Source organism: Rousettus aegyptiacus, unplaced genomic scaffold (genome assembly GCF_014176215.1).
Source record: "Rousettus aegyptiacus isolate mRouAeg1 unplaced genomic scaffold, mRouAeg1.p scaffold_m13_p_2, whole genome shotgun sequence".
NCBI lineage: Eukaryota > Metazoa > Chordata > Mammalia > Chiroptera > Pteropodidae > Rousettus > Rousettus aegyptiacus.
The window spans coordinates 75,216,578-75,243,201 of NW_023416295.1; the positions used below are offsets into that span (position 1 = coordinate 75,216,578).

General features: G+C 33.8%; 1 protein-coding gene across 1 annotated transcript in view; it reads right to left on the minus strand.

Annotated features, from left to right (window-relative positions):
* Window positions 1-1,272: 1,272 nt before the first annotated feature.
* Window positions 1,273-26,624, minus strand: part of UBXN4 (UBX domain protein 4) — a 30,535-nt gene continuing 5,183 nt past the window's right edge. The window contains exons 2-13 of the mRNA XM_016145423.2: window positions 25,451-25,553; window positions 23,018-23,046; window positions 22,409-22,527; window positions 21,631-21,808; window positions 19,307-19,400; window positions 13,987-14,041; window positions 13,036-13,200; window positions 11,793-11,920; window positions 9,513-9,615; window positions 8,773-8,904; window positions 7,695-7,897; window positions 1,273-3,546 (exon numbers count right to left, since the gene is read on the minus strand). Coding sequence (XP_016000909.1) covers window positions 3,408-3,546; window positions 7,695-7,897; window positions 8,773-8,904; window positions 9,513-9,615; window positions 11,793-11,920; window positions 13,036-13,200; window positions 13,987-14,041; window positions 19,307-19,400; window positions 21,631-21,808; window positions 22,409-22,527; window positions 23,018-23,046; window positions 25,451-25,553 — 1,448 coding nt within the window. The 3' untranslated portion in view covers window positions 1,273-3,407. The remainder of the gene's footprint in view (window positions 3,547-7,694; window positions 7,898-8,772; window positions 8,905-9,512; window positions 9,616-11,792; window positions 11,921-13,035; window positions 13,201-13,986; window positions 14,042-19,306; window positions 19,401-21,630; window positions 21,809-22,408; window positions 22,528-23,017; window positions 23,047-25,450; window positions 25,554-26,624) is intronic.

The following is a 26,624-nucleotide window of genomic DNA, read 5'->3' on the forward strand; positions in this document are numbered from 1 at the left end:
ATACTTCTTGGAAAAAAAGAGTATTATAAGCCGTCAATTACATATAAATTAATCTCAAAATATAACATAACTTTTTTTGGGGGGGGGCATGGATGAAGTAATATAAAGTTTCACATTAAATAAACTTCTAAGAAGAGCAGCATAAATCTGGGGGAAAAAAGAATATTAAAACTTTATAAAATTAGTTATACAAAGTAGTTTGCTGGCAGACAGAGAAGAGAAAAAGATCAACAAAGGAAAAGAGAACCTAGACAGAGAACAACTACATATGGGAATAAGGTACATGAAAAAGGTGGCACACCAAAACAGTGGAAAGATGGATTATTCCATAAATGGTGGTGGGTCAACATGGTTAGCTTTTGAGGATGTCACTCACAGGCATGCGGATGGGAGCTAGATCGCTTCCTGTGATATCAGATTTAAATGTAATAAAATGAAACCATGAGTATACTAGGATAGAAGGAAGAATTTTTTTAAATTAATTTTTGAAGTGGGAAAGGTATTTATAAACAAAGGCCTAGAAGTCATAAAGAAAAACACTGATAAATATGACCACATAAATATTGTAGCAAAAAGTTACCATCAACATACTCATCAAAAGATAAACAGGGAGAAAATATTTACAGCAAATGCTAGACAAAGGGCTAATTTTCTTAATATACATGAAATTCTTATAAATCAGTAAGAAAAAGATAGAAAACACAAAATAAAAACTGGCAAAGAATACAAACAGGCAGTTCTCAGAAAAATAAAAATGACCACTAATCTTAAAAGATGCTCAATTTCATTTGGAATCAATATAATGCATTAAAAAAATGCCATTTTTAAACTATCATGTTGAAAAACATGAAAAAGTATAATACAAAGATGGCAAGGACATGGGGAAATTAACATTCTCATACACAATTGGTGGGAGTATGAATTCATAGAGCCTTCAGACAAGGCAATTTGACAGGATCTTTTATAATCCAACTTTGACTCGGAAAGTTATACAAACGTATCCTGCAGGTATATTCTCACAGCTAATATACCCTCACAAAGATGTTCACTGTAGCAATGTTTGTAACAGAAAAACAAAAACAAGCAAAAAAAAAAAAAAATATATATATATACATATATATAACTAATGAATGCCACCAGAGAATGGATATTAAATTGGAGGTACATTTATCAAGTAAAAGGCTATACAGGCACTAATAAGATGAGGTAGCTATGTACTGATAGGGAAAGTTCTTCAAAAACATATAAGTAAAAGAGCAAGATTCATAGTAGTATATGTAATATGATCCCATTTATTTAAAATATAAAGATTACATATTTGCTTATTATGCATTAAAATTTTCTGAAGATTACAAAAGAAACTGTTAAGAGGTTACTTCTGGGAAATAGAACTGGGGGTAAGATGCAAAGGGGAGGTTTTTATTTTTTAACCTTCCATACTGTTTTGAGTTTTTCTTTACCATGTATACTTTTTTTAAATATAAAATTGAGAGATCCTTCTACTCAAAAGATTGTGAACCATTCTTTCGTATATGGTTCTCTAAGATCTACATTTGATTTTTTTCAAGGCAAACTCACTTGAGGTACTCCAAGTTTTCGTGAATATGTTTCTAATAGTTATGAGTAGGGTCACATTCATTTGAGTATTTTTGTTTTTAAATCATGTATTGGTATATTTTTAAAGATGACAATCTCTAACTTAAATGGGATGCTGGATTTTTCTTTTTCAAGCACACTTTTTAAATTACTGACATAATATGATCATTGCAAAAAATTGAGAGAACATATATAAGGGTTTGAAAAAAAGAGAACTAAAATCACATATAACCACTCAATGTTTGGCGTGTTTTCTTTTTTCTTTACATTATATTAATACATAGTAGCATCTATATATAAAGTGTGGTTACAAAGCTAAGAGCATACTGTTCACCAATAGCTCTGTATCCTGCTTTTTCTCCCCAACATATAACGTATAATTGAATTAATATTGTACCATTTCTTCACATCGAAAGTTAATCATTTCTGCACAAGGCATTTAGTTGGTTTCTAGTTCTTAGGTAAAATAAATATCACTTAATGAATATATTTATGCCTAAATTTTGTCTGCATTTATGATTGTTCCTTAGAAAAAATTGTTAGATCAAAGAGTATGAAATATTTGTTTCTCATAATGTTTTTCAAAAACATTATACCAGTTTTCACTTCAACCACCAGCAGAGCCTGTTTCCTTGCCAAAAATGACTACTACCATTTAAAAAAATCATTGTTATTTCATAGGTGAAACAAGATTGCTGAGAAAATTTCTTCCTCCTATTACAAAATATAAAGTCAGGGTCCTTTCTACATGTTCACTCAAGTGCTAGGTCTCAATCTAAAAAAGAGGAACTGTCAAGTTTACTCCCTTTTTCAAACATTATTAGTTTAGCAGACCCCACTCCCAAAAACATACGGTAGGTAAAGTACCATTTGAGATTAAGAATCTCTTTAAAGTTCTTCAAAGTAACCAAATGAGCAAAAGGCATATCTTTATTCCATACTTCTTGTCCTACACTACAAGTACTTTAGGTCATTGAAGTAGGATTGAGAGCAAAAATTTATAAAGGTAAGGGGACTAGTTGCAGATTAGCTGTTGTTTTGCATTTCATGAGGACAAAGACCAGAACATTATGCGAAGTGATGCCTTGCTGACTTAGGAGAGATAGTAACATAGCATTGATGTGTGTCAAATTTCTTCCTTCAGTGATATTTAAGGTAAAGTGGTCAGCTACTTTCCTGATAGCTCCAGGGCACTACTAAGGGTTAAAAACCAGACACATGACCTCAACAGAGCCCTGTGCAACAAAAAGATGCGAGAATAACAAAACTTAAAGCAAAAATGAGGTCATTACAAGTTTTGGAAAAGATTTTTTATTCAGTGTTTAAGATTAAAAACTACAAGATTTTGCTTGCAGCTGATGAGCAAAAAGAAAAAAAAAACAAATTACCATCTGATTGGCTAGTTAAAATGCTCTGACTCAGAGTCAAATTACTCAGTGACATATGTTACTTTGTGGGGGCTTAAAGAGTCCTGGAGCAAAACAGTTTAAACAAAACCGTATCATCTGAGACCACAGGACTAATGGGTATATGAAATACTGAATAAGAAAGCTTATGAAAGGAGGCTGTGGAAGACCTTTTGATTCTTTTAGGCTTCTAGTAGCTGGTTACCATATGCAAGGACCTAGCAGCCAGTTATTTTATCTCTTGACTTGTCTGAGTTAAAACAACTTTAACCCACTAAGCGGGAATAAAGAGACACTTTATAGATCAGTTGGAAAAAATAAAGCAGTTCCACTTCTCCAGCAGAATTTTAGTTGAATTAAATCATAAGAGAAACAATGATTATTGCACATACTGTACTTGTCACACTACATCTGTTGAGTAGAATTCCCATTCCAAGTGTTATTTTCATCTTCACCATCATCTTGAGTCCTCAATCTATATATCTTCCCCTCCTTTTTAAAGTCTTCCCCCCGTTTCTCCAGCACTCTTTTTCTGACTGGTTCCCTGATACAACAAAAGAGGGAGAAAAGATAATATAAAATGAGAACAGCAATAATATAAAACTGTTTCCCTTACAATTCCATTAGTATAGGCAATAATACTTTCAGTTACAGAAGATAATTATATCTACGATTACAGTACTAGACTTCATACATTTTTAGCAGTTTAACTTCACCTTTTCTCCAAGCCAAACCAGCCAAATCATATTTTCCACTTCCATTTATTTTTTTAATAATAATTTTTCACTTTTCAGTTATAGTTGGCATACAACACTATATTAGTTTCAGATATACAACATAGTGAGTAGATATCTATATAACTCACAAAGTGATCACTCCAATAAATCTAGTACTCCTCTAATATTATTGGCCATATTCCTTATATTATACTTTCTATCTCCATGACTACGTGTAACTACCAATTTTTACTTCTTAATCCCCTCCCCCTTTTCCACCAATCCCCTCAAACCCCCTTTGATTTGGTAATCCTCAAAACATTCTCTGTATCCATGAGTTTCTGTTTTGTTCTTTCGATTCCACATATACATGCAATCATATGGCATTTATCTTCCTCTAGGTCCATCACACAATTTCTTTTCCCATCCCCTTACTTTTAGTCTGAGTGCATTTTAATTTGAAGTGAGTCTCTTGTGGGAAGCATATGTAAAAGTCTTGTTTTCTTATCCATTCAGCAGCCCTATCTTTTGGTTGGAGCACTTAACTCTTTTTCATTTGAAGAATTTACTAATACTTATGCCATTCTTTATTCATATTTTTGCTACATATTTTTTCTTCTTCTTAAAGAAGTCCCTCCAACATTTCCTGTGATACTGGCTTGGTGATGATGAACTCCGTTAGCTTTTTCTTGTCTGGGAAGCTCTTTATCTCTAAATGATAGCTTTGCTAGATAAAGTAATCTTGGTTGTAGACCCTGGGTTTTCATCACTTTGACTAATTTGGGACAAGCCCTTCTGTCCTGAAGTTTCTTTTAAGAAATCAGCTGATAGTCTTATGGGAGCTCCCTTGTAGGTAACTTTTCTCTTGCTGCTTTTAAGATTCTCTCTTTGTATTAAACCTTTGGCATTTTAATTATGTGTCGTGGTGTGGGCCTCTTTGCATTCATCTTTTTGGGGACTCTCATCTTTTTGGATTGTATGTCTATTTAGTTTCCCAGGTTAGGGAAGTTTTCCATCATTATATCTTCAAATAGGTTTTCAACTTATTGTTCTTCTTCTCCTTCCGTTATATCTGATGTTATCCCATAGGCTCCTTATATTATCTTCATTATTTTGGATTTTTTTTTGTTATTGCCATTCTGATTGGGTGTCCTCTGCTACCCCATCCTCTATATTGATGATTTGATCCTCCGTTTCCTCCACTCTGTTGATTCCTTCTAATATACTCTTCGCCTCAGACACTGTATTCTTCATTTCTGACTGGTTCCCTTTTCATAATTTCCATCTCCATTTTTATGTTTTTTATCTCTTCGTTAAAGTTCTGAGTTTGTCTACTCTTCCCTTAAGTTCCTTGAACAGTCTTATAACCAATGTTTTGAACTCCGCATCTGGTATAGTCCTTGTCTCCATTTTGGTGAATTTTTCTGAAGCTTTGTTTTGTTTTTTCAAGTGGGACATTATTTCTCCCCATTTTGGCTGTCTCCCTGTGTCTGTTTCTATGTATTAGGTACAACTCCTAAGTCTCTCAGTCTTAACAGAGTGGCTTTATGCAATGTGTGTGTGGGCCCCTTGGCACAAACCTGAGAGGGGTCCAGCTGCAGGCCAAGTTCAGCCACAGCCTGTGTACCTCCAGGGCCATCTGTTAAGTGTCATCAAGCAATCCACATATGGCTGCCACCCATGCTAGGCTTATAGGTGCCTCAAGGGGTCAAGTTTGAAACTGAGGCTGGCTGCCACTAGTGCAGGGTTTGGGGCTGCTCAGCAAGAGGTACGGAACATACTGACGCCAGATGCTGCTTCTTTGCATTTTGTGAGCATTTGAGAAATTTTATGAAAGTTCACAGAAGGAGCCAAGACAGTCCATTTATATGGAATAAAATCACAGCAAGTAGCTTGGGTAGGCCCACAAGTTGGGAGAAGTGGAGTCTCAGAGAATCCCCTTGGCAGAGTGACCTGTGTTATCCCTTCAGCCCTCACCCTGAAACCCAACAGCTCAGTGCCTCCCTGTATGTCCCTGGCGCCCTTCAAGCAGTTACTCCAGCACTGGAGTTCGGAGCCAGTGATCTGTCAGTGAGTAAGGACAGGAGTGGGCCCGTCAAGAGGAAGGTCTCTGTTTCCCGCAGCCCTCCATTTCACTCAGTCACAACCTCTGTTGGTTTTCACAGCCAGAGGTTGGGGACACTTTTCTCAGCACTGGAACCCTGGGCTAGGAGCCTGGTGTACCTCAGCCAGGACCCGTCAGTCTTAATGTGGCGGGGTTGGGGTGGAGGCCACTGCAGCCAAGATAACCCTCTTGATACTCAATCGCCACTCCAGTTGTGGGACTGGGCTGTTTGGTGTCTCCGCCCCATTTACCATTTTGAGGTGATCTGTTATTTGAGGTGACCTAGTTGTAGGGCTTCTATTCAGCCAGACCTCTGGCAATTCCAATGTATTGGTTGCTCTGTAGTTTTGTTATAATTTTAGTGTGGCAGCTAGAGGAGGCATGCAGAACCTTTACCTTTTACGCCATCTTGAATCTCTTCCATATATTTTTTGATGACTCAGTAAGCTTTAGAAGAGCAGATCTATCTGCCAACTAATCTTTCCTTTATTATTTATGCAAGCTGACATAGTTACTAAAACAATTATGCTTTACACAGCACCCTAGAAGCTATCCAAAGTTCTATTCATAGCCTAATTGACAGAAATGGTCAATTACCAATTTTTAATCCTTTTATAATCTTTAATTACTTATACAATTAAGAACGGGATTTCAATCCAAAATAGGAAGGAAACAGGGGTTAAATTTAAACTTATATATTCTCCAACTCTAGAGGGGGACAGAGAGAGCAAAAAGAAAAAAAAAGGAAAACCAATAGAGGAACATGAAGTTTTGCCCTCTCAGACATAGTCATCCCATCCTTTACCCAAACCCAAGTCCCACACAGCAAGCTATCCCATATTATAGTAATTTAGGATTAAATGCTTCCACTCATTGCTCAGTAACATTTCCAAATTCAGCACTAATAAGGCCTAGTTTGAATGCTGTTCTAACACTAGAGAAGAAATCTCCCTGTCCCCACTTGAGCAATGTACTAAGGATATAACTGGTCTTTCTGCCTAATAGCTAATGAAGAAATCAAGATAAAAGTTAGATCAGCCCAATCACAGTATCTACACAAATCTTAATCTAGGAGTCATTAGGACTCAAGACTAGGATCTCCTTACTGTTGGAAAGGATTTTCATTACTTATTACATAGAATTAGTGTAACAATTTGGTAAAATGCCTATTAATGGCCTAATAGAGTGTTTAACAATAGTTGGTATATTGTGTAATAAATTATATTATTATATAATCTCGTCTTCTAGAAAACTACTTCCTGTTAGCCTGTTAAAAAATGCAAAATCTTAACAGAGGTATGAGTTAAAATGATTAGTGTTGTCTGCTGGTATTACCATTTTAACCTTGGCCATCTGCAATACAAGTAAGGCATCTTGGTTAAGGGACTAGTCCAAATAACTCTCCAAATAACTGGATAGTCCAAATAACTATCCAGTTTTCTCAGCTTGGTCCTTCTCTAAAAGACCCAGAGAAAATTCTCAAGAATACAATCCCTCTAAAGAAATTACACAAAATGATTGTGAGAAATGAACAGAGTATCTTGTCAGACAAAACATGGCTAGCCAAAAAAATATTACTACTTACGCCTGAAGAAAATCTACTCTTCTAATTATGGGATGAAGAAAATTCAATAAATAAAATAATAAAACCAAAAGAAGTGAAATAGCTTTCCATGGAAGAGGTTTTAGGAATATGGCTGAGAAAACACCAGTAGGTGAGCTTCCCTGGAGAGATGATATAATAAATGCTCAGAACATTTGGGGTTTTTTCCCTTATACAGAAAGAAAATGAAGTACCTAAAAAAATTTCTTATTCTGAATAAAATATTGGGCATTACTAACATATTTTGCAAACAGGAAAAACACAGATACCTTTTTTCTGGATTGTTGGAAGATGCAAGAGTTGATGACTCTGAAGATGCTGCTCTCACTGAGGTCTGTGCAGGAGGAGGATTACTAAATAAGAAGTTGCTAATCAGTCTCCAGATGGCAAGGAATGGGTAAAGTACTGTTCCCAACAATGTCCAAAAGTCTCCACTGGAAGAATGTACCATGGATGTAGTTGGTCTTCCTGCCTAAAAATTAAAAAATGAACTACATCAGCCAAATCACATCACACTTAAGGTTCTAGGTGAATCTTATATCTGAAAAAGAAAGTCTTATTGATTTCAGTTTACTACAAGAAGGGAAATTACCAACTTTTGCTGTTTTTCACGTGTATATAAACTTCTGGACATTCCTAGAACTCTGTTTTTTTTAAAGAAGCAACCATAACATAGAAACCAGAAAGTTCTCGGTGAAATGAACCAATTATTTTTAAGAGAACTTTTCTACTGAAGTTAGTAACTTTGATATGATTGAAAAAAAGAAAAAAGTTTCAAACCTCGGTCAATGCAATTAATCCTGATTATTGGAGAGGTAACTGTTTTAGGTGTGGGGCTCTAGTTCAGATCAGGGAAAGCTAGACTAACTCAGGCACAAAAGCCCCGAGGCTCTTATCCAAATTCCAGCATTTAAGGTGGCACCTTGTCAAAGTCATTTAAGCTTTTGGAGCCTCTTCATATTATTGTAAGGATCAATTGGTATTAATGTTAAAAATGAATATTTTTATGTTAAAATGATTTTTAAAAACCTGGTGAACAGTAGAGTCATACACAAATAAAAGACACTAAGTCTACAGATTAGACGCTTCGCATTTTTTTTCTTCTACTGGTCATTTTTTGTACATGAAAATAGGTGAGGTAAAAAGCTGAAAAGTAATCTATTTACTTAATGTCTCACTAATAATAAAAATACATAAAGCATGGGATAATGGAACAATAAATTGATCTAACATTTTTTAATAATTTGGATTTTAATTATCCACAGTATATAGCTTTTATCTTTCCTTACATTTATTACAAGAAATAACCACAAGTAGAACAAATTATTAGAAAAAATATATACATACTGGTAATAGTACCACTGAAGCACTTGGGGCAAGTTCCAAATCCAATAACTTCTTTTTATAATCTTCTTTGGTAAATTCTCTCCTGGGAAACATGGTTGCTAATGAAAAATTACCATATGTGTTGCCAACAGTCTGTAACACAACAATAAGTTTACAAATATTAAAATGGTTCCTTTTCAAAGTAAGGTATTACATACTCATATGCATCCGAAATGACTGCTTTAATTAAAAGTGCCTTGATTTAAAAAGTTCATTGAAATGTAAACTCAAAAAACATTAAAAACTGTGCTTCACAAATATAGCTGAAAATCCAAATAGTATTTAAAAAGCTTTTATAATTCAAAAATAACCTTAGCAAAAATATAGTTCCTAAGACCACATAAACGAACTGAATAAAAATGAACAATTAGATATCTCTTTTAAGTATGGCTGCAATTTGCCATGAGTTTCATTATCTTTTGGCAAACTTATATTACTATCTCACGACTACACATTTGGATTATAGATGTCCCATATTAAAAATCAGTAAATACCTATTTTTTCTCAACAAGCATCTAATGCTGTTTTTATGTGGCATTAATACACGAAAGAAGCTCCACAATACCCCAAAGGTCCTGTGCCTCCCTCCTGGTGTAAGTCATGACTTATTCACCTTTTTCAAATTCTGCTTGAAAATTTCCCCTCCTATATTTTAATAACCTATTCATCTACCTTTACTACAACTCAAGACATAAATTTACCTGTGCGGCAAACTGCCTTGCCTCTTCTAGAGGAGCATCAGAAGGAAACTGATTTGTAAAGGAAGAACCATCAGGAAGACGAAACTGAATTCTTGCAACGGTGCTATGAAAGTAGAAAATTTAAGTCACCATCTTTACCTCTACATATTCTCAAATAATGCCTAAAGTTACAGAAAATGAAGTGGAAATGCAATGAAAATGGGTTTTTCACAATGTCAGATCTTTTCACTTTTTAATTTTGATGTAGTCTAACTTATCGCTTTTGTTGCTTGTGATTTTTTCTTTTTTGGTGTGGGGGGGTCATGTCTAAGGATCCATTACCTATTCCAAGGTCTTAAGATTTCTTCATTTTTTCCCTAAGAGTAAGAGTTATACTTTTAACTTTTAAACTTAGGTCAATTATCCATTATGAGTTAATCTTTTATATGATATGAGGCAAGGGTCCAAATTCACTCTTTTGCATATATCTACTTGTCCAAGCACCATTTGTTAAAGAGACTATTCTTTCCTCATTGAATGGTCCTGGTACTCTTTTCAAAAATCAATTAATCAAAAATGTAAGTTTATTTCTGGAGACTCAATTCTATTACATAATCCATATGTCCATCTTTATGCCAATTCCACAATGAGTTGGTTATTGTAGCTTTATATTAAGTTTTAAAATCAGAAAATCTGAGTCTTTCAATTTTGTTCTTTTTCCAGGTTGTTTTGAGTATTCTGGGTCCTTTTCATTTCCCTATGACCAGATCCCTGAAAAAATCTTGACAGAAAAACTAGCTAGGATTTTGATGGGGACTGTGTTGAACCTATAAATCAGTTTGGGAAGTAGTACTGACATCTTAACAAAAGTGTTAAGACTTGTACACTGAAAACTAGAAAACACTGTTGAAAGAATTAAAACCTAAATACATGGAAAGACATTCTGTGTTCCATAGATCAGAAGACTTAATATTTTTAAGTATATTCTTGAGTATTTTAAAATTTCAAAAAGTTTTAAAAAAATTTTGTATAATTATGAAAGTAATGCTTATTAATTTCTTAATATGGAAAATACAGAAAGTACAGAGAAGAAAATAAATATTAATCACAATCCAACAGGATATACGGGAAATCTAAATTCTTTTTTTTTGCAACATACTTGTTTTGGGAATTGCCTTATCCCTGGCTACGTGTCATTCATTCTGGTATGATTATCAATAACGTTTCTTCTATTGAGAGCTTAACAACTTCCCTAACCAGAGAACCCACACGAAGTGACTGTGTCAGGAGGTGGCCACATCATCCAAGCAGGGCCAATCAGAATTCTCCTGGGTGAATGACATGAGCTTTGGGACAAAGAGTTCATTTCTCCTATCTGGGATCAGGAACTCAAGGTCCTGAAAGCGCCATGAGGCCCTGGGTTCTCCTAATACCATCTAAGGAGTTTCTCTGAGATTAAAGCTAAAATAGAAGAAATCAAGAGATTTAAAAGAGAAAGTGAACAAATCCTAAGGATATCCTTTAGATCCTTGGACCTAACTATGCTTAACCAAATTCATCACTGGAACTCTCAATGGCAGAGCTGATGGATTCTCTCTTTTAGTTAATCCTATTTGATTTGAGATAGGACAACTAAAGAATGCTAATACACACGATAACTACGATAAATCATTTTGATGTATGTGCTGTTTTTTTTGACAGATTTCTTGAGCCTTCTTTTTAAGCCATTTACGGATGCTCATCTTACAATGGGGTTACATCCGAATAAACCCATTGTAAATTGAAAACTTAATATACTTAATCTACCAAACATCGTAGCTAAGCCTAGCCTACCTTAAACATGCTCACAACATTTACATTAGCCTACGGTAGGGCAAAATCATCTTATCACAATGAATACACAGTAGAACACTGGTAGTTTACCCTCATGATTGTGTGCCTGACAAGGAGCTGCAGCTCTCTGCTGCTGCCCAGCATCACAAGAGTATCACAGCACGTATCACTACACCAGTAAAAGATCTGAAGCAGTTTCTCCTGAATGCTTATCACTTTCACACCATTGTAAAGTTGAAAAATCCCAAGTCAAACCAACTAAGTTGAGGACTGTCTGTATTTAGTACTGTTATATTGTAAATTCATATCCAATAACAAACACCATTGGCAACTGCTGAATTGGTCAATATGTCTTTCTGGAATTACCTACTATAGTCACACAATACAACAGTTTTAAAAAGCAGCCTACAACCATTGTTCTCCTCAGTTACCACATACATAAAGATGTTTAAGCAAGAAATAAAGTACCTTCTTTCTCTTGCAGAAGCATCCCTTTTGATTTCCATTTCTGCCTGTTTGGCCAGCAAGGCAGCAGCTTTAGCAGCTTCTACTTCTTCCTTTGTCTTTGCAAAACGAGCTGCTCTCTCTGCACGATCCTTTAAAAGAGTTGTTAGACATTAATTATTTTTCACTGCCAGAATGGTGTAATTCACACATTTCTAAACAAAAAGAACAAACACATACATGCATGAAATTCCTTAAAGCCATACATTAACTTTATCACTCTGGATCTGGGTTTTTTTTTTTAGTTTTATTAACTGCCAAGGACCAGAGTTGTTACTAAACAAACAGGGACTTGATCTTGGTCACTACTATATCTCTAGAGCCCAGAACAGGTCTGGCACATAGTAGGTATTTGCTGAATGAACAAACAATATTAAGGTAAGTAGGCATGGTTTTCACAAGCATTACAACTATTCAATTCTAAAAGCAATTGTTGCAAAGCCATCCTAAGCCTCTACTTATGTGTCTAAATCCTCTGAATATCCCCCAAAAGAATGCTTATGCCTAGAAGAAACTGTTAGGTAACTAATTCTTAGCTTCTTTTCTAGGGAATCTTTGAAAACTATCTTTTGACTACTGATTAAATTCAAAACATAACATGGAGAAAAATTACTTTGAAAAAATCATCTCAACTGTATTTATTTTTGAATTTTATTCATTTTTATTTTTAAATATTTTTATTAAAATATAGCTAACATATAATATTGTATTAATTTCAGGCGTATATCATAGTTACGCAACATTTATATACCTAAAGAAGTGATCACCGTAATATATTTAGCAGCCATCTGACACCGTACAATGCTATTATAAGATTACTGACTATATTCCCTATGCTGTATACCACATTCCCACAACTTGTTTGTTTTATACCTGGAAATCTGAACTTATTCTTCTTCTCCTCTTTCCCCTTTTTCAATCACAGCTGACCTTCAATATTATTTATATTAGTTTCAGGTGTATAGCATAGTGGTTAGACATTTATAAAATTTACAAAGTAATAAATCATCTCAATTTTAATCTTAACCATATTTTAATTCAATATACAATTTTCAGTAAAAGGAAGCTGAGTATTGGTACTCTTTGAGTCACTAAAACCTACAATTTTTGTTTGCATTGTCTGGTAATAAACCAAAATCACTGTGCATAGAAAAACAATTTCATGAATGTTCTAGAGTCAAGCATTAAAAATAAATTTAATACTCACCAAAGCAATTTGCTGTTTTATACGCTCTCGAGCTGCCCGATCTTCTGCCTTTTCTCTGTTTCTTTCCTCTAACATTCTTTTTGTCAATTCTTCTTCTTGCTTTCTTTTATAATCTAACGTTTCTTTTCCAGTTTTTCTCCTCTCAATTTCCTTTTTAATCTCTCTCTAAATTAAAGAGAAAGTAATAAGTTTTATGAGCCAAAAACACAATTTAATAATCTACACAGATACTATTCTATATGCAAAAAAGCTGGCTGTAGGGTACAACGAAAGGAATGAAACGACTTCATAAAATGTAAGAGGTGAGTAGAATTTATTAGCAACATGGGTTAATGGTCAAATGTTTATCAATTTATGATTCTTTGCCAGTGATTCTATTAAGATTATGATGTGGTCAATGCAATTTGAAAACAAACAGAATTATAGGTCTTCGGTTTCTAAGATGAATACATTATCCTCCAAAGACAACAAGTCAGTCATTTATGTGGCTTGAAAAAATAACCTTCCTATATTAGAACCCCCAAGAGATACTATAGCTTATGTCCACATTATGAGAAAAATGAATGGTGCATTAGAATGCAGCAAAACCAGAAGATAAAAATCAGCACAATGTCTACAAATTTCTTCTTCACACAGAAGAACTAAAGTTTGATCTGCATCAAACAAATAATTTTAGTTAAAGTCCATTTATTATTAGTGTAGAAAACTCATAGCAAAGGGAGAAATAACAAGCCAATATATTCCTAGTGATTTACAAACACACACACACACACACACACACACACACAAAATGGTGTACACTATGATACTACTAAAGATAACAAATAATTCCCTTCATTACAACACTGACCTATAATCAGAAAGCCACCCTAGGTCTGTCAATGGAATAGGGAATCAAACATTCCCTTACCTAATGAAAAATTGAAATAATGCTTGGTATAGGAACTTTACCTGTTCTTCCTCTTTCCTTTTCTCTTCTCTCCTTTCTTCAAGTTTTTTGGTTAGTCTATATTTAAAAAAAATTTTTTAAACACATTAGCTGAAACACATCATAGTAACATAAAATATATTAAGGAGATTTACTTAGCTAAAAATAACTGGGGAAATGTAGAAACAAACAAAAGCTCCTGAAGGAAAAGCAACAATTTACCTGCTTGACCCTGGCCCTTAGAAAAATTCATGAGTCAGTGGAAGCCAATCAGAAGCCTGGCTCTAGTTCTACATGCCTTACCTCCTACTTACCATTGGTTCCCTTTTCCCACCTCAATCCACATCTTCAAATAAATATATAAATCATAGACTTACAAATACTTTACTCCTTATACATAAGTAAACAAGAATATGGCACAAAGTTATTAAAAAATAAAAGCAAAAACACTGAAACTAATAATACCAAAATTAATTCCCAACTGTAAGAAATTCATCAATTAAAAACTAATGATTCTGAAAGCAGACAGTGGTAATGGCTGCACAACCTTGTGAATATATTAAAGCTCACTGAACTGTATACTTTGAATTTTATGGCATGTGAATTATATCTCAATTTTTAAAAATAATGGTACTTTCTCTGAGAGGGATTTGGGATACACAGGTGGATATATCTGCTAAAACTCAGCTCAACAACTTGTGCCAGAAATCAAGAGTGCTCAAAGAATGATGGGATATATGTCAAAAGGACAGAAGACCCAGTATGAAGGGGATTCTACTAGCCAAATTTAGGGCAATTTGTACAGAAAATAATCATAAGAGAAATAAACTGTAACACACTAGAGAAAAAAAGGATTCATAAAACATTTTACCATTGAAGAGACTTATAAACTGGCATTAAGCACTCTGGAAAACTGGCCAGTATCTATGACTCACTCCTACATTTTCCCACTCCTACAAAAACATCCAAAAGACATGTTTACCAAGACATGCACAAGAATGTTCATAGTGCCCTATTCAAAACAGCCCCAAAGTGAAAACAATTCAAATATCCATCAATAGTAAAATGGACAAACTATGGTATAGCCAAAGAATGCGATGAAGCAATGAGAGTGCACCAACTACTGTCACATGCAACAACACAGAAAAGCCTCACAAATACAATGGTGAGCAAAGGAGAGCAGAGACAAGGAGTACATGAGGTATGATTCCATTATGATGTTTACAAATAGCAAAACTCATCTGTGGTGTTAGATTCAGGACAGTGGTTATCTCTGAGAGGAAAGCAGTAACTAAGAAAGAGGCATCAGGCCCCCAGTGCTTGTTGTACACTGGTAATTTTCTAATTCTGGATCTGAATGCTGGTATCCAATATGAAGTTTACTGGAAAAAATGGGAGGAGGGGTGTAGAAAGTAGGAAGAAGTGAATCATAGCACTTTTCTATAGAAGAATGAAAGCTAGCTAATAAATGTAAAAGAAACAGAATTAGAAAAAAATCCACCATTTTTAACTACCAATGAAATAACTAATGGATATCAAATATCCAAATATTTGATGGCTATCCAAATATCGATGGATGCCAAAATCACTGGTAAAAGTTTTTGAGGAATAGCATATTCACTGTTTCAAAGAATCATCCCATAGATAACTCCTTAATTAGGGAAAAGGGTGCCTTTTTAATGAAAAAATACAACAGATATCATAACCGATGATTAATCTTAATAATGCATACATCTCATATTAGTTGCCTCCTGATGAGAATAATGAGAAGGACAAAACATCACCTAGGTAATGTTCTCATTAAAGTTTAACTTCGGTCTAGAATGACAGAACAGAGAGCAGATCAAGGGACATTCTAGAAACGACTAGCCTGGACTCAAAACTTATCCAAGTCATGAAAAATGAAAACAAAACGACAACAAAAACAAACAAAGAGGATGTTTTGAATTAAAGGAGACTAAACTAAATTCAATGAAATGACCCTGGATTAGATCCTGAATAAGGGAGAAGGAAGTTATAAAGGGCATTATTAGTATAACTGGGGTACTTTAAATATGATAGAATATTAGATAATCTTACTGTATCAATTTATAATTTTAGTGATAATGGTTTGTTTAGCATGATTATTAATGAATAAAATCTGAAAATGTCTTTATTCTTTAATTATATACTACCTATAGAATTCTCTTCTGAGAAAAAGAGATGTAATTTTTTTCTAATTTGGTTGAAAAGCCCACTGCATCTTAATGACAAATCAACTGTTTCGACATGTCTGCATCTGGGAATCTACTACTTAATTTTATTTGTCTGAGCATAGGTAGTGGGTATAGACTACAGGTTCCAACCTAGGCTGGAGACTCTGCTCAGAGCCAACAGAACCTCAGCCAATGTTTTTATTATTAGGAGATACATCCTCAAGTATTTGGAGTAAAATGAAATGATTCCTTCAATTTTCAAATGAATCAGCAAAAAGGGTTGTCATTATACCATTCTTTCAACTTCTTGAGGCTGAAATCTTTCCAAATTAAAGAATAAAACTGATGATACTATATTATCTTTCCCAGATAAATCTGCCAATTTTTAAACATAATATGAACAAAATAATGCATTTAAAAATATTTGTATTTCACATCTTTTAGCTTTAAAAACAAAACACTATATATTTAATTAGCATTAATTTTTTTTTGAGTCTCACAGTTACAAATCATCAATCCATTTTTTAAAATATCAGGTTTACTTCCTTGAGAAAAGGCAAGTTCAAGACAGAAGGTCACCTTTTTCCCTAGCAAGACTACTTTTCCTTCAAACTGAATGAGAAAAAATCCTAAGACCTAGTATGGAGTAATTAGTTTTCTAAAAACTAGGTCTCTGGAAAGAGATGTTACAGCCTATAAGAGGAAAGTTAGAATCCTACATTTACTAATCCATACTGCCTAACTTTATAGCTAATATTTTAATTTGTATGAAATTTATTTTAAAATATCATCAAAGTTAGAGAAAAATACATGAAATTTTGCTTTACAGAGCCTGGCACATTACATAATTGTATAAATATCAGAATATATTACAAGGATTAATGGATCCAACTTACATGGACTGAGAAAAAGCAATGCAGTTCAATTCTCTTACACAGGGAAACTAGCAGCATGTTAGGGCCCAATAACCCTACAGAAGATGAGTTGGAGGCACCAAAGCACCACAGAGACTATGATGGGACAGTGGAGATGAAGGCAACTTTAAGGGTATAACAATGATAAGCAAAGGGGACATCTGAAATAGGAATGTCATATAAGTTGATGTTTTTAGTTATTGTCATTGTCAATGAATCAGATTCCATAAAAGAACAAAATTCCTGAGAACTCAAATGCATAATATGCAGGACCTCAAGTGAATTAATTAGTATCAAGAGCTAGGCTTTATTGGTTAAATTTGATAAATCAATCTGAGCAACAATTTGAAATAGTTACATGATTTTAATTATATGATTATAACTTGGATTTTTCAAAAATTTTCTAAGCAGTTAATAGTTACTTCCCAATGAAAACTTTCGTTAAGAGTTTGTCAACACTTCACCCAATTTCAATATTAGCATCCTTTTTTAAAAGACCCCAGCCCATATATATTTCATGTAACAGACCTAAAGATACAAACTTCTTTAAAAATTGCATAAAGTACTCATTTCCAAAAGTACTTTAAAGTTTTTTTTCAGTTTAAGGAATCTCAAACAATTATAGACCCACTCTGACCTGATATGCTAATTATAAAAGTAATTGTGCTCTGTGAAGAAAATGTAGCAACCTGAGAACAAAGCAAAGAACAACCTCCAAATCCTTTTTCATAGATACTGTATAAACATTTTGTTTTAGGTCTTAAAGTCTTTATCTGATTCACTATACTATATAACACATATACACCAGTGTGTGTACATATAACTTTTTAGAATTAAAATGGTATATTATATTTGTAGAACCATATAGGCAGACACAGCAGATATTCCCTTACATGAGAACAGAGGCTATTAAGAAATAACAGCGGGGGGGTGATGGGATGGGTGAAAAAGGTGAAAGGGATTAAGATGTACAAACTACCAGTTATAAAAACAGACATAAGAATATAAAGAACAGCATGGGAAATATAGTCATAATACTGTAATAACTATGTATCTTGTCAGATGAGCACTAGACTTATCAGGGCATGGTGATCATTTTGTAAGGTATATAAATGGCTAATCACTATGTTGCATACCTGAAACTAATATAACATTGTAAGTCAATTGTAACTGAAAAATAAAGAAAAAACAACAGAAACTTCCCTTTCCCATTGCACTTAAATAGCACCTGACCCCGCCCTACGATAAAGGACTACTTGCTGTGTTTCTTCTCACTCCCCCCCAAGTTTCCAAATCCTTTTCTGTTTTCTGATTTTCACTTCACCCCAGGGTGGTACAAGTAAGGGTGCCCAGTGGTAGGATCATTGTTAGCAAAACAGAAGTAAAAAAAGAGGATGAGCCCCTGTGAAACTCTGGTTCCCTGCTTTTCCAGCCTTATACCATTTCCTGCTTTTTACCTCAAGATTCTGGCCCTGCCTCTCTCACAAAGAACAATCAGAATCAGAATCTAGATTTTGCTAAAATGAAGCTGATCTTTATAGTCAAAAGTAAACCCAAATACCCAGATGTCAGCAATCATTTTAAATCTGTTTCTTTATAGTTCTGTGAATAAGAAAACATCAAGTCTCTATAGAACTTTTAACTTTCATATAACACTAAGTGGTTCTAAGTCAAAATTAAATGATATTCCTGCTTATCCACTTACCATTAACTCATACAACTAAGAATCTTAGTATAAAAGACTACGATTTGCTAATTACTATACCATTAAAAATATTAAACTAGAAACTATGAAAAGTCAGAAGTCTGCATCTAATTATTAGACCAACTTATAACACATGACACTTAATAGACATCCACTTATGCAGAACCCAGGCTCAGCATTCAGTCATAAAATTAGTTGAAGTTCTTGCCCACCTGGAACTTATTATCCTATAACATAGAGAGATAAAAGCAGAAGTGACAGATGAAAACACACATGTACCAAAATGCCAGAGAAAAAAGGCTCTTAGAATGATAAGACCTAAAGTTGACTGATCACTTCAGAGAAACAGAAGAATTTTACTTTTAGAATGTTATCTTTATGGATATAAACGTTGGCCAGGTAACAAAAAATTTCAACCCAGAATTCTGAAACTTTATTTGTGTAATTTTAGCTTTTACTTGAATTAATCAAATTACTAAAAACCACTTGTCTTTTTAACAAAAATACTACTGCAAAAATAAGAGCAAACCTTTCCACTCTGACAGTGAGGTCCTCTGCAGGTCTCTGATTTGAACATCCATTAGTCTCTTGAGATGGAGTGGCATGATCTAAACTTCCTCCTCCTTATTAAATAATAAGAAAAATATTGCATTTAATACCAATTTTTAAAAGGTATAAATCTTTTGAGTTACATTTGTTAATCTTGTTTCTTAAACATTACATATGTTCCCTAAGAAAGGTGCAGGAGATAAGGAATGTGCAATTACTAATTCTGAAGTTTGGATCTGGACACAATAGTATATAAATAGGAAATAAGGCGGTTAACCAGTTGAGGGCCACCAACATAAAGGTCAGAGGGAAAACATGAAGAAATATAAATCTGACAAAAGGGAGTACAACAAAAGTAGAGTAAGCATGCCTGGCCAAAGGATAATGCTTCACTCTAGAGCAACATTGTCCAATATCTGTTGTCTAGTTACAGGAGCCACTAGCCACATGTGGCTATTGAGCACTTGATTTAAGGCTAATACAGGTGAGAGACTATATTTTTAATAGTATTTAAATTAAAACAGCCACACGTGGCTGTGGCTATAGTCCTCCACAGTGAAGTTCTAAAGGCAAAGTTTGATCCTGCATATCACACTAGACTTACACTGGCCCAAAAGATGCTTCTGCAGACCACAGGGATTCCTTAGAGAAGCTCCTTTTTGTATGTATCTAAACTAGTATTCTTTTAAGAATTTCCTGAAGGATAGAATTTTATCCTGGCCTGTTGCAGAGGATAGCTATAGTCTGGTACTTCTAGAATCTCTGCCATTTCCTTCTTTATCACTCACTACCAACTTGATTCCTCTTTACATTTTTGATCTTTGTATAAGCAAGAACTAAGAAGCAACAAAGTCTGCATTTAAGACCTATTCTGTCACTTTGGTAAATTAATCTCTCTGTGCCTCATATGGGAATAGTAACTTCATAGAATTATTATGAGAAATGTGTTAAGTAAAATGCTTAGGCTTTTACTAAGATTGGCCCATAAGTCTTTAGTTACTATAGCCAAAGTGAAAATATTAGAATTACTAAGTTGAGTCAATGGTGCACATCTCTTCCTACCTTTACATTTACCTAGGCAGCTTGAAATCAGCCATAGTAGGAGTATATATTTACACCTTAGAAAGTAGCAAACGCTACAAATAAAGGCTTTTTTCCTCCCAAAAGACTGTTAAATATTTACCAGGACACAGCTGAATGCCACTCTTGGATAAGCTGATAAGCTATTTCATCCATAAAGTTATGTCTATATTCTGCATTTTCAAATCATTTACGAAATGTCAAAGACAGAGAACTCTGTGCCATACCATTAGAAATCTTCCTCTATTTTGACACCTATTCATTTTTCTTTATGAGTCATAAATCCATCTAACTATATTGTTATACGACACTATTTTAGCTTGTCCACAGGAAATCTTTAAAAGTTTGAAATTTTTTGCTATTATCAAGATATGAATATCCTTGGCATTCACTTATTTACTAAAGAAAAGTGATTAATTTCCTACTGGACACACACTTAGATAAGTTTTGCCTTAATATTTTTTACTTTATGATGGTGCAAAAGCAATACATAGTCAGCAGAAACCATACCTCAAATTTTGAATTTTGAACTCTTCCTGGCCTAGCGATTTGCAGTAAGTTACTGTCCTGTGAATACTGGGCAGCAGCAGCCAACAACAGTTCCCAGTCAAATATGCAATCATGAGAGTAAACAATAAATACTCTACAGTATTCTGTATTGACTGTGTTTTTTTTGAAATTGTGTTCTGAGCATGTTTAAGGTAGGCTAGGCTAAGCTATGCTGTTCAGTGGGTTAAGTGTATTAAATGCATTTCCAACTTAGACATTTTCAACTTTGTTGAGACATAACCCCACAGTAAGTCAAAGAACATTTGTATTCAAAATCAAAAGGGAGTGAAAAGTTTGGAAAATAATAGGTAAATGTAAAAGATAACTATTCTGCTATACACCTAAATGGACTACATTCATGAGTCCCCCAGTCTTGTATGCAACAAGAATTTTTGTGATCTATGCATGTAAAATCCTTAAAATGAGACTACTGAGAAGGGATCTGAAAGCTGCTCTTTAAATATCCAAAATTTGTTATGCGTAACAAATTTACTGATTTTATCCGCTTCTGCCACTAAATGACACACACACATATTTAAGACCATCCTTAAATTTTATGTTAAATTATGAGGGGAAAATACAAAATTTTTATTTTTTAAGGATAGTAATCCATGGCCTTTAAAATAAAGTGAAGGCATACTTCCCCTGCACCCAAAAGAATACACTAAAAATTACCTGTTGCAGAATCTGACTGTGTATCAGAAGAAGTGGGTAATGTCTCACAAAGCTCTACATTTCTAGACTGAGAGTGTTCAGAAATGTTGTCAGGTTCAAATGAGGTGGATGGAGAAGACACTGAACTTTCTGACCGACTGCCATCTGCCACTGATGTTTCACCTTTTAATGAGTGCATCTAGGGAGAAAACACATTAAAATTTAATTAATAGATGAGAATCTAAATTTACCATGACAGAAAAGACCAAAATATAAATCGAAAGGTACTCTATACTTTCTAAGTAGATAAATCTGAAATATATAATCCTAAACATGACAAAATCATACTATGGAATTCTACTGCAAGGTGACAAAAACATAAAGGTTTTTAAAGTACACTGCTTTTCCTTTAAATTACAATTCAAGGGAAAAAGCTATATTAGCCATGACCCAAAGTGGACGCAAATGAGAAATTCAGTAAGGTCTTTAACTCATGTCAAGCAATATACCATTAGGTACCTTAATGTGACAGTAACTCTCTTGTTACACAGAGAGTAATGTGCATTAGGTGGTTGGGTGAGGTAGGAAAAGAGAAGGGAAAATAAGGAGTCATTCAAGTATTAGGTACAGGCACTTCTAACTTTCCAAAACCAGTCCAGAAAAGGGTTTTTACTACCTTTCAAGTTTAATGGCATAACAAGTTCCCAAACATGCAGAGCAACTCCAAAAATATTACAATGTCAAGTTCCTGACATATCATTTTCATGTTTATACAAAGAACAATTCTGTTCCTTCTCACCTGCCGGACTTTGTGAATTCTGGTCACAAGTTCATCTGCAGAAACACTTCCTGCTATTACTTCCAAGGGAATTCCACTGTCTCCAATAAAGAAACTGGATGGAACACACACTACAGGATCTGTATAGTTTAATTAAGTCTAACAATTAATGGGAAATAAGGGAGTAATTTTGTGAAACACAACTAATAAAGCAAATCATCTGTTAATTTCACAATATAATCAGCTAATGTGTTTATAAAATTGCAACTACTGCATCATTGTCTGTAGTGCATATGTAAACTGACCTGATCTATACTGCATAGTTGAGTGAACATCCAATACATTCCCCTCTATCGTAACTTTTATATCTATCTTGCCTCTTGCTAGCTAATTCTAACATTCCAACCAAACTGTTCCATACTGCTTTCTAGATGTTAAAAAAACTCTCTATGATTCCATTTGCTACAATGTATTGTTTCACAGGACACTTAATAATATAAAATTCCCTTACACAAGAATGCACCAGTTCTAAATAAAAATGAGTGATTTGTAAATGTCATGAATTAACCAAGAGAAAGGTAAATCATAAAGCAAAATATGTATAAAACTGATTCTCCACTGAAAGGATACAGATTTGTGAAAACTGTAGGCAGGCTTCACTGTAAAACAAAATCAAACAAAGTCACTAGATGAATACAAATGTTTCCCAAATACTGAGCTGCTTTTATAAGAATTTACTATACCAAGTATTTTTATGAAACAGCCGTCAGCTGGAAAAAAAACATGTAATTATTTCACAGACCTTTTTTAGTTTTATAATTTTCATATTAAAGAACTTTCTCTTGCACCCCACTAACTGGTAGTTGATTTTATGGCTAATATTCAAGTCGATGTCTGCCATGCTGCTTCCTTAGCAGCAAGTATACCTGAATTTAGTATCTTGTTACAAGGTATTAATGTTGACTACTTATGCAAGCAATAATACCTTGTAATAACAAAGGAGTCAAAATAACCTCAATATCCACCAATAAAAACTAATTATGCAATCATAAAGAAAAAAAATGGTACAAAAAAGGTCAACATGCTACCATTTTTGTAAAAAAAAAAAAAAAGGGAGAAAACCAAATATAAATGTATTTTCTTGATTTAGTTGCCTCTAGAGAAGGGAACTGGGTAGTTAAGGACAGGGATGAGAGACTTTATACTATAAGAGATATTGCTCAATGCAGATGAGTAAATCTAAGAATTAATGCTTCTAAGAACTAGAATTTTGTTACCTGTTTTTGAATATAAAACATGATTACCAAAAAAAATCTGAAAATAGGAAAGTATAAAAAACATTACTAAGAAATCTACTTCCTCAGAAATAACCACTGTAAACTTCTGATGTACTTCCTACCAATTTATTTTCAAAGCAATCTCCAAAATAAAGACACTAAAATGTTCCTAGATAATTATGTCATTTTTTATTATTGTAAAATAATAAATTCTACTTTTCATAATTTAAAAGACACACTAGATTCTACCAGCAGGCAGACCACAGTGAAACAAACACCAATCATCACTGTACACAGGTATCCTTGTATCTGCTAATAGAAATTTGTTTTTAAAAATGTTGCAAAATAAGTCTGTATATAATCTCCAGAATTCTGAAATTGTCATTTCTTCCACATTCCCAATAAAACCCAACATTCCTCCTGCAAGGTGCTTCTAGAAGGTAATGGACAATATGATACAATATATATTAAAATGACAAGGTCTTTTTTAAAAATTATAGCTCAATAGTTCAGTAACTATTGTGAAGCAGACTGCACAATTTGCTTTATGAAGTTTTTGTTAATATTAAACATTTTAAAAGTTTATAAACTTATAAGTAAATGTCTATTTTAATCTTGACAGAAATTTCTGAACATTATTCATTCTGATATTATCAACATCAAAAGAACAGGAATGCCATTCTACAATAATGAATTAATGTTTCTAGGCATTGATTACTGATGGCTGCTGCTAACATCATAAAGACAGATAACCAGGCATTATGTGCCTTCTAAACTGAAGACATACTACCATCTATAAAGTCGTCTGGGGGGAGGGGGAGAAATCAAAGCTGAATCTGTCAATTTACAGGAAATAAAAGATAAGAACAAACTAAATAACACTAACAGAACTGAGATCAATAAAATACATACTGTAGGAAACCACAGGATAACTTGGTTTCTTCAAAAAATAAATTGCAAAGAAAAAGACACAGGGACATAGAGGGGAAACCTATAGACTAAAAGACTTAAGAGGAATCAACACATGACAATGTGTGGACCTTCATGGATCCTGAACCAAACTGTAATAAGTTAAATTTAAAAAGTATGACTCTGATGAAACAATTAAAAATTTGAACATTGGTGGGTATTTGATATTAAGAAATTTTGTTTTGTAAGTATTACAGTTATGTTAAAAAATTAAGAATCCTTATCTTTCAGAGACATATCAAAATATTGATAGATGATGACTGAGATTTGTTTCAAAATTATATGGATGAGTGGAAATGGGTAGAGGTATAGATGAAATAAGACTACCATGAGATGATAATTTTCAAAGTAAGTTGACAAGTACATAGAGGTTCATTACACTTCCTGTTACTTTTGTAACATTTTAAAGGGAAGGAGGAGAGATGGATTACCAAAACAAACTTGTGGATATCGGGTACTATGAGGGACCTATAAATGTATTTATTTCTACTGAATCGAATAACTTAATTCCTAAAAATGGTATCCAAAAAAGTGGTCAACCTTTCAGAGATATTCAATGTATGATTTACAATTACTTCCAAGTTCTCAGAAGCTGGAGACGACAGTTCTTTTGTGTTCCTACTTATAAACGAGGAGAACTTAAGTTTTTCAGCAAGATATAAAGATGAATTTGGAAAATAGCAATCTGAATTTAAGTCCCCAATATGCCTTGGACAAAAATCAATACTGTTATCATCTAAAAGGATCACCATAAACCACAACCAGACACTATGGTTATAATATTTTTTAAAAATGAAAGATTAAAACATAACCAAACCTTTTGGTATCGATTTTAATAGCAACAAAACTGTTTGAAGATGCTTCTGTCACTTTCTCATCTTCCCAACTTGCAGCCATCTGTGTAGACTGCTCGTCATCACCTATAAAACATTTTGAAGATTCTTATAACATAAGACCAGTATCTACTGATTCTTTTCCCTGGAAATCTGGAACTTCAAATAAAATGTAATTCCACAAACACTATTTGGTACCAAATTTGAAAACTGAATTTTTTCCTAAAAATAAAGTGTGACTATATGCAGTTAACATAAAAATAAAAAATAAAATACTGCTATTCGGATTATACAAGCATTTTCTAAAAGACATCCAAATTATACAAACAGTATTCACAGTAATTATAAATCATGGGCAGAAATGTACAGTGACTATTTTGGCTTTTGTACATGATTTTATGTAGCACCTTTCTGTTGAGTTCAATGTCCTCTACAGCATAGCATTTATTCTCCAGAATTCCTCCAAGGTAAATAGAGGCAGGTATATTCTGTTTGTAGTCTTGGACTTCCTTTTTATCACAAGCTTGCTAATCATGTTATTTTGACTTGAAAAAATCTATGGTGATAGAATTCAGCATAGTGGCTACCTTGGTGAAGGTGCTACTGATTGGAAAGAGCATGAAGGAGTCTTCTAGGCTGCTGGAAATGTTTACATCTTATTGGATGGTTAAACAGGTATATTCATGTGTAAAAATTCATCAAGCTGTTCGCTTAATATATTTTACTTCATATATGTTATACCTCAATGACTAAATGTTTTATAAGTTATAACTATCAAGAGATTGTTACCATTTTAGACCTGTAATGTCTAGATTTTGGCGTAACCACTTATTGGTGGGCAGCAAGAAACTTACCTGAGTGTCACTGAAAAAGATTTCTGAAGTTAGCAGAGCTAAGCAATTCCTCAAAGGTGAGTGATCTTTGCCGATGTACAAATAAGTTTTCGGGCCACATAGTTCATTTTACAAAAATGAGACCATTCTATCCCTACTCTTTTGTAAACTGCTTTCTTCCCATGGATACTCCTCTTCCCCAATTTAATCCAGCCTCGGCCTCCCCAGTCTGTTATCTGTTCATAACTCCATCCTTTCAGCTCTCAGGCCAAAAACTTTAGTTATCTTCAACTACAGATGGCTCTATCTCCAAAATACAGTTGAC